This window comes from Myxocyprinus asiaticus, chromosome 4, assembly GCF_019703515.2.
Source record: "Myxocyprinus asiaticus isolate MX2 ecotype Aquarium Trade chromosome 4, UBuf_Myxa_2, whole genome shotgun sequence".
Taxonomy (NCBI): Eukaryota; Metazoa; Chordata; class Actinopteri; order Cypriniformes; family Catostomidae; genus Myxocyprinus; species Myxocyprinus asiaticus.
Window position 1 is genome coordinate 38,553,148 of NC_059347.1, and position 9,024 is coordinate 38,562,171.

The 9,024-nt window shown below is 37.5% G+C and overlaps 1 protein-coding gene across 1 annotated transcript; it reads right to left on the reverse strand.

Moving 5' to 3' along the window:
* Nucleotides 1–5,341: 5,341 nt before the first annotated feature.
* On the reverse strand, nucleotides 5,342–8,790 carry si:dkey-220k22.3 (uncharacterized protein LOC796870 homolog). Its single transcript, XM_051696715.1, has 4 exons — nucleotides 8,644–8,790; nucleotides 7,935–7,968; nucleotides 7,069–7,146; nucleotides 5,342–6,848 (listed from the first exon to the last, which is right to left on the reverse strand). Exons 1-4 carry the CDS (start codon nucleotides 8,743–8,745, stop codon nucleotides 6,424–6,426), a joined length of 639 nt encoding a protein of 212 aa, XP_051552675.1. The 5' UTR covers nucleotides 8,746–8,790; the 3' UTR covers nucleotides 5,342–6,423.
* Between the last annotated feature and the right edge of the window lie 234 nt (nucleotides 8,791–9,024).

The following is a 9,024-nucleotide window of genomic DNA, read 5'->3' on the forward strand; positions in this document are numbered from 1 at the left end:
GCCGATATAAAGCCGTTCATTTTCCTCGGACAGACAAACAAATTTTCAGTGAGCCAGCTGATGAGTGCAGCAGATGATGTAATCATTCCAATGTCCCACAAAATTATACTCCAACCAACAGGAGGCATAAGTACAAAGAACTGACAGATTCATCCATAACTGTCCCGCAGTAATGTTATTTAACAAAACAAGGCGGAACCAACACAAAATGAAACGAAACGTGCATCCCGGTTCCTTGGATGGTCAAGAGTCAATTCACTTGGAGGCCACATAAAAGTATATCCCATGATTTACACAGTCATCCTTTGTGTGGGCATGTAGATATTTTGCGGTCATCCATAGGGTCTGTTCTCAATCTGCCCGGGAACTTCATTGTAAAAGTGATCTTCCGTCAATGCAAAAGTTTCTTTAAGGAAAAGTGTTAATCCACAAAACAAACTCCATTCCTTAAACCGATCACGTTTAAAATATTGTAATTCTTCCAAGAAAGCTTTCCTTTTCTCCTCGCCTAGTGCAACATGAGATCTTTATCGGATGATCTCAAAAATTTGGCCAGAATCGATCGGGGCCTGTCTCCCTCAGCAGATCTGCGAGCCAGGACTCTGAGAGCTCGCTCGATTTCCAGCTTGTGGCCTGTTATGTCGAGCAGACTCGGGAAAAGCTCATCTAGGAATTTCACCATATCTCTGCCCTCCTCATTCTCAGGAATGCCAACAATTCTAATGTTATTCCTGCGGCTTCTATTCTCAAGATCTTCAAGCTTTTCAAGAACTTTTCCAAATCAACTTTGGTCGTGGGTGGATTTGCGGCCAATTCCCTCTCCGATGACTCCAAATAATCGACTCGTCTCTCAACATCTGTCACTCTTGCGACTAACTCAGAGAATTTTTTCCATCACCATAATCGATCGACGTATTATAGTGAGATCCTCCAAGTCCGCAAGTACCTTCGTCAACATCACCGACATGTTGGACAGTTGACGTTGGATTGCTTCTCCCGCCGCGCCATCCAAATCAAATCCCCGGTCCACAGGCCTGTCTGGGCTGTCATCTTGAACCCGTAAGTGTCTTTTAATGTCTCCAGAGCCCGAGGATTTTGACTTCTTTGCCATGTTTACCTCAAACAGCAAATGTGTAACTGGGTGTATCGAATTTCACCGGATTATATCATGAAAATAATTTAAAATTAGCAAAGTGCGCAGAGCTGTCTCTCACACATCTGCCCTTCGCATGGCGTCACCAGGAACCACAAACGAAGATTTTTAGAAGAACATCTTAGTTCTGTAGTTCCATACAATGCAAGTGAATGGTAACCAGAACCTTGTAGCTCCAAGAGTGCATAAAGGCAGCATAAAAGCTATCCATATGACTCCAGTGGTTTAGTCACTGTTTTATAAAGAGATCTAATCTGTTTTGGGTGAGAACAGACCAAAATGTAACTCCTTTTCACTGTACATCTTGCCATTGCAGTCTCTATGAACGATCATGATCACGATCTTGATTACACTTCCTGGTGCGTATGCGCAGAGTGCTAGATGGTGCTTGGAAGTGTAATTGAGCTTGAAATTATGATCGTAAAGGAGACTGCTGATGTCAAGATTTATAGTAAAAAAGGAGTTATATTTTGATCTGTTCTCACCCAAAACTGATTGGATTTATTTATTTATTTTAAAGTGGCAGGTGAGGGGGCTGGGTAGTTCAGTGAGTATTGACGCTGACTACCACCCCTGGAGTCACTAATTCAAATCCAGGGTGTGCTGAGTGACTCCAGCCAGGTCTCCTAAGCAACCAAATTGGCCCGGTTGCTAGGGAGAGTAGTCACATGGGGTAACCTCCTAGTGGTCGCTATAATGTGTGGATCTCGCTCTCGGTGGGGTGAGTTGTGCGTGGATGCCGCAGAGAATAGGGTGAAGCCTCCACACACACTATGTCTCTGCGGTAACGCGCTCAACAAGCCACGTGATAAGACTGAGATTTGTCCTCCACCACCCGGATTTAGGCGAGTAACTACGCCACCATGAGGACTTAGAGCACATTGGGAATTGGGCATTCCAAAATGGGGAGAAAAGGGGAGAAAATCACAAAAATCAAAGGGTAAAAGGGTAAAAGGGTAAAACCCCACTTGTGGTAAACGTCCCCTGGGGGGTTATAGAGATATAGTGTTAATGTTGAGGCATTAGTTATAGAGCAAAATTTGTCATTATGCAAATACTTTTGAATGAATGAATGAACGTTACATTTATATAGCGCTTTTCTGATACTGCACTCAAAGCGCTTTACAAGGTGAACAGGGGACTCTCTTCAACCTCCACCAGTGTGCAGCATCCACCTGGATGATGTGATGGCTAGTACACTCACAACACACCAGCTATTGGTGGAGAGAAGAGAGAAGAGTGATACAGCCGATTAAAGGATGGGGATTATAAGGAGGCCATGATTGATAAGGGCCAATGGCGGAATTTGGCCAGGACACCAGAGTTACACCTCTACTCTTTCATGAGAAGTGCTGACCACAGAGAGTCACAACCTCTGTTTTACGTCTCATCCGAAAGACGGTGCCTTTTTACAATACAGTACAGTACAGTGTCCCCGTCACTATACTGGGACATGATGAACCACACAGAATGCAGGATATAGATATTACAGTTTAATTTTACTGTTAAAGCATGATTTCTGTTTTGAAACAATGTGTGTGAAAAGTGCTATACAATTAAAAATGACTTGACTTGACTCATAACATCTTAAGTATTCTATAAACAAATGAATCTCCACTGGGATAATTCAACGTGAACCCACTTTAAACATTCTTCATAACAAATCTATTCCCTCCACTAAACAAAAACAATGTGCTGCAAAAGTAGGCTCAAAATCAACTCAAAAATCAACCTTTAGGCATTGCACCCTATTACCTTTTAGATTAGGAAATTTTTGCAGTAATTAGCTTTAGATGTATTACACAATATTACCAGACAGATTAGTTCTTCAGAATTTGAATTCAGAAACAATCTTTTTCTATTTTATTTTTTATTATTTTAAAGTAATTTGACTTCTAAATTGTTGTGTTAACAAATCCAAGGCTTAGATTTTGGATTTTAGGCATAAATTTGGCAGAGGTTTATGAAGAATAACAAAAATAAAATAAAAACCTTTAGCATTGCACCCTATTACCTTTTAGATCAGGACATTTTTGCAGTGCAGAGTGGCAAACATGTAAGTGCTGTGGTAGTTTTTATTGCTATGATGTGTTTTGGGAGAAAATCAAATCAAAATTGCCCCATTGTACCCCACTCTTATTTGTGCTATATTCTTGCATTTCCCTAATGAAAACGTAGTTATACTCTGCAAAGTGCTGCCTACTCACCTTTAGAATCATAGCTTTTAATTAATAAACGCTACAGATTTACAAAAGCTACAGATGCTGTAAATTATAAATGCTATAATTTCTAAATTATATTAACCTCCGGTCATGGCAGATTAGGGGGGAAACAATTAATGGAACAGATACCTTTTATCGCTTTATAAGTTGCTTTATTGTCGTGTTTGATTAAGAAGTAGTGTTACAGTCAAACCTAGACTTTTTAACATAAAAAACACAAATCTTGAAACTCTGCAATTTGACCAAATGTGACAACACACATTCAGCAAGTATTTATGAAGACATAAAGTCTATAATGATAGTAATTTGTTTGCACTTAGCATTTGTAGATATACATCATCCAAGTAAACCACTGAAGTTTCCCTGAAACAAAATTCTTTAGGGCCTTATAACATTTTTAAGTGGAAAATGTTGCAGAAGGCCACTTATAGGATTGTCTACATAATGGTAGTGGCATTCATCTTTTGATATTTGTTTTTTATGTAAGGAAAGAGACAGGATAATGTCGAGTTATATTTTGTTGCATTATTTATTTTAACAACCAGGCAAATTGGGTTAAAATCAGTTGGTGAGGGGGCCTGGGTAGCTCAGCGAGTAAAGACTCTGACTACCACCCCTGGAGTTGTGAGTTCAAATCCAGGGCGTTGCTAGGGAGGGTAGAGTCACATGGGGTAACCATCTCGCTCTCGGTGGGGCATGTGGTGAGTTGTGCATGGATGCCATGGAGAATAGCATGAAGCCTCAACACGCCCTATGTCTCTACGGTAACGCGCTTAAGCCACATGATAAGATGCGCGTATTGACGGTCTCAGATGCGGAGGCAGCTGAGATTTGTCCTCCACCACCCAGATTGAGGCTAGTCACTATGAGGACTTAGAGCGCATTGGGAATTGGGCATTACAAATTGGAGAGAAAAGAGGAGAAAAATAAAAATAAATAAAAAATAAGCTGGTGAGATGCAACAGTGTATCTATATATATTTGGGTTATTTTTTGGTTAATGTTACCTCAAGCAAATTTTTCAGTGTATACCCACTGGCTTTGACATAGAGAACATACCACCATTATCCTTTTTAACTCTCCCTCTAGTGTAAATTTATTAAAAAGAATTGTTAAAATCAGGAATATATATATATAATTGTAGGCTTTATTTAGTTGAATATACTTTCAAAATGTATGTTACAAAAACAAGAACTTGACTCTTACGTCATGCCAATCGAAACATTATGAAAGTGTCTGCCACAAGAGGACAGTACTTACCTCAACATCCACACAGCCGTTATTCAAAGTTTTTCCAGGGTACATCGCTGTAATTGTACAATAATGTTTTTGTCGTACTTTTAAATAAAATTTGAATAGCATTCTGTTAGAAAGTTCTTTTAAGTGTTTCTGAACTGCTACTGTTGTCTATTTTCAAAAGTAAAATACAGAGCTTGGTTAAAACACAGGAAGCATTTAGATGAGCAACATGAGACATTTTGAATGTGACTTTTTTTACTGTAATGTATTACATAATCTATTTGTGACACTATAAAACTTAAGTTCAAATGTAGTTATCCATTCAACATAAAACAGAAACACTTTTCTTATACACTATATTTATGTAGAATGTGTGTCCTTTATGTCACAACGACGTGAATAAAACAGCAGGCATGCAATGGGAGCTTCTACATATTCCTTTATTTATAATTAAAAGTTTAAATAAAAATATTTAAACATATAAATATATTGTTTTTATATATTTGAGAACAGTGAAAACATAGTACATTTAAGTCAGCATGAACAGTAACCTTGTTAGTATAAAGGTAGACAATATATTAAGTTATTTGGGCCTAGCTGTGTGAGTTGAACACAAACCTCAAAACACTTCAAAAAAGTAAATAATTAAATTCATATATATATATATATATATATATATATATATATATATATATATATATATATATATATATATACATTCTTCAAATGTGACCAACTGCCTTGGCCTATTTGAATATAAAAACTGTATGGTAATTTACCTTAATTTTTCCTAAAAAAAAAAAAAAAAAAAACTTGGCTTGCTCCACTTGCTGGAGAAAAAGCATTCCAGTGTCTTATTCTTATGAAACCAGTTGATGTTGATCAGCTTAATATGGCTTGCTTGCTTGACTGATTGGATTAGTGTGACTCACTAGCAGTATATAACTAGTGGTAACCCGTGTGAAAAACAAAAAACATAAAAATCAATACCAAGACCAGCCATCAGAAAACATTCCATCATATTCATCTATCATCTATTTAACTTGTATTTATATAAATAACAATGCTGGGTTTCTTGCCTTATAGAAGCACAAATTTATAGCCTTAAGGCTCTATAGCCTTAAATATTTTTATGACACATTTATCATTTACATCATCATACATTGATATGATTTGACAAAATGTGAAGATAGGATGTCATTAGAGGTTGTTACATTCAGCTGTCGATGATTAAAATACTCTGTGGTTATATATGAAAATGCATTTCATTGAAAAACTACTCACTCACTCTGAATTAGAGTACTACTTCTGTTTTGGAATACAACATTGTTTGTATTTGTTTTTTGGCAGTGATGACATCCGTTATGTTGACGTACTTAGTACAGTCTCTTCAAAGTCAGGCATCAACAGTACCTCTTGCCCTTTTTCATTTTGACTCATAAAAAACTGAAACAAAACAAAGCTCACTTATATATCACTTGAGAGGAAAATGTGTCATACTTCTGAGAAGATCATGAGATGTGATCTTCATGTTTCGAAAGGAAATAAAAGAAAGAAAGAAAAAAAAAACACCAAGAAAGTATCACAACCCCTACGCAATCCTTGTTAATGTCAACGCGCATTTCCTAGTACAACAGCTGGAAGATCTCAGAGGTTTGATCTTGATACCACATGTTGAAATTTTTAGTTTAAAGCTTAACAGGAATATAAACTGCAAGAACGGTTGCCACCGTTAAAATCGGACATGGATTTAGGTGTTCATCTGGGACAGTCAATCATCTATGCAATATTTTCACCAATGCTCCACTGTCTACCAGCTGTCTGACCATTTAAGGAAAGTGATATAGGTGGAGAAGGGTCGTGGGTCGATGTTCACCAACTCACCTGGAAATGCTCGCACTGATAATTGGTTTGCCGATTTCATGTTCATCAGAAGAAAAGTGTAGAGCTTTGCATCTTGCACCGTATTGGCACTCACCAGCTGAGTGTCATGTGCGGCAGCAAACATCTGCGTACCCTCACCGTAGTTGAAATCCACTAGAAGTTTAAGCTCTACAGGAGAGCTGCTGTTAATTTGAGTCTTCAACTTGAAGTTGACCTGTATGTAAACCAGGTAAACACCACTCTCTCGAATGACTATCCACGTGTGTGTGTGATCCAGAATACTCTCATTCCTGTGTTCTGCCCACTCATCCTCCCACTTTAAATGACCACTTTCATGACTGCAATGATCAGCTAGATGAAAATCAAAGACAGGGATAAATATAGCAAGAGTTATCTTTACGTTGTGGAATCAGAAAGGTAATTGATGTATATGAACATGTGTCATCTGGCCCTTATAATGTGAAAATGTAAATTTATGCAAAAAGGATTTTGTTAATAAACAACCATTTTGGGTACCAATAAACATATGGTTTAGCCTACATATGCCGTTTTTATTACGTTAACGAATCACCTTTTAAAAGCCAATGTTCTCGAGAGGGTTGACGTCTGAACATACTCTCAGTGACTGTCGGATCGAACAGAGAAGAAGCTAGAAGAAAAAAGAAGCATTTGTTTTTCAGATGTCCATTTTGAATCAATGCTGAAAAAACAAAAACAATTACTGCATGCATAAAGATGCTGTTAAGAGGGGCACAGGAAATGATACAGCGCTGAAGTGGACCACAAAAATACTTAGTGCTAAACTTCCACAAATGCACAGTGACACACCCAAAGCACAACTACAACCAAACAATCTTACAACGGACTCCCAGAAGACACAAAAAAGCACAAATGTCTAAGTTCCCTAAAATGTAATTTCAATACATAGGGAATATTTAATAAATAATGTTCCAAATGACATATGTAGGAAACTGTCATAACTCTAAATAACTCACAGACACTTTATCTTTCTGCTTAATCCTCTTGTACTCAAGCAGTATGCTTTTCCCTACAAAAATTTACCATGGTACTACTTTTGGCCAAAATACCATACTTATTTGTTACAGTTATTGTTGCTAGTATATTACCATAATAAATGTATAAAAGATGATTTCTTTTACAGTCTGTGTCATTTTAATTTCTTTTTTTAGATGACTCAAACCAATTATCTGCAGTAACAACAACTGCAACTACAGAATATTTGGGGAAACTATGGTTACTCTAACTTTTTTATGGGTACCAGATTTTTTGTTAACTTTTCATTCACATTTAAAGAGCTATCACAGGTTTCTGGATGAAAGATGCTCCAGGTCAATATACAACCACGTGGGGAAAAAAATGCATGTATTCACAAATTACACAAGCAACAGGCTTATTGGCAATATGTGGTAAACTTACCACTGCGGATATTAACTCTTTGGCATCCCGGCACCTGTTGAAGTTATGGAAAGTCATATCATCATGTCATGTACATTTCTCTACAAAACAGAGAGCAAGCTGACTAAATGGCCGTTCACACTGAACACGTTAATGCGTCCGTCCCCGCTGTTTTTTTTATAAATTTTTTTATTATTATTTTATTGTTTTCTATGTAAACATTCGCTAGACAGACGTCTTTGATAGTTGGCCGCGTTTTTTAGAAGCCGTGCCAGGATAAAAATAACTGTTAAACTGTCAAGTGTTCAAAATCTCGAGGCACCTGCGCAAAGACGCGTTTGGTGTGAACGACCCTTAATATAAGAACGCTAGTACGGTTTGCATAAATGCAACAAGTCTTTATTTACAAACACGCCCCCTGCAACTTGATGCTCCATGGTTCTCAAAGGGAATTACTATCAAGTAGGCTTCTGCAGAAAGTGTTTTTCGGCACAAGAAGCATCTGTAAACTGAGGCTCGTTTAGACAACTTTTCTCTCATTCATTTAAACTATCATATCGACACAGTTGTGCTTCTAATTGTGAACTAAATCGATTCAGAAAATTCTTAGGTTATAGTCATAAAAACCATGCATTTTATTAAGTTATATAAGTCTTAAATAGCCATATTTTTAAGAATCGGAACTGTTTTCTAAATGAAAGTTTAAGGCAGCAGATCCTGGTATATTTACCTTCGGCAGAAAAACATATGTCAAGCATGACGCAATTAAAATAACGACCAAAGCTATGCATGTCCAGATTACATGCACTCTGGCGGTGCGCGCCGTCTCCATGCCTGCTCCGCAAGATGCTGAATAACCGCAGTCTCAGACTGGAAATGTCTCTTGTGCATACCGGATGAAGTAGTCGACTGTAATGAGTTTTCTGTCTCCCACGCGTTCAACACTACGCTATTAACTCCGCTTCACCTGTGGGTGAAACAAGGGTGGATGTGAACATATGACATGTGAACAGTAAAGAAATGTGGCTTTCACTACAGGCTTTTAAATTATATCTTAGATCAAGAGTCAAAAGTTTTAGTTTATTTCTGTTTTTATTAACTATCCACACTA

What these genes read in the sequence shown, in the direction of transcription:
- si:dkey-220k22.3 (XM_051696715.1), bottom strand. Translation starts at nt 8,745, where the DNA reads ATGGAGACGGCGCGCACCGCCAGAGTGCATGTAATCTGGACATGCATA. An exon ending in CATATGTTTTTCTGCCGAAG is followed by an intron (nt 7,969 to 8,643) that starts GTAAATATACCA and finishes TAACTTCAACAG; the next exon opens with GTGCCGGGATGCCAAAGAGT. An exon ending in AAGAGTTAATATCCGCAGTG is followed by an intron (nt 7,147 to 7,934) that starts GTAAGTTTACCA and finishes TTTTTCTTCTAG; the next exon opens with CTTCTTCTCTGTTCGATCCG.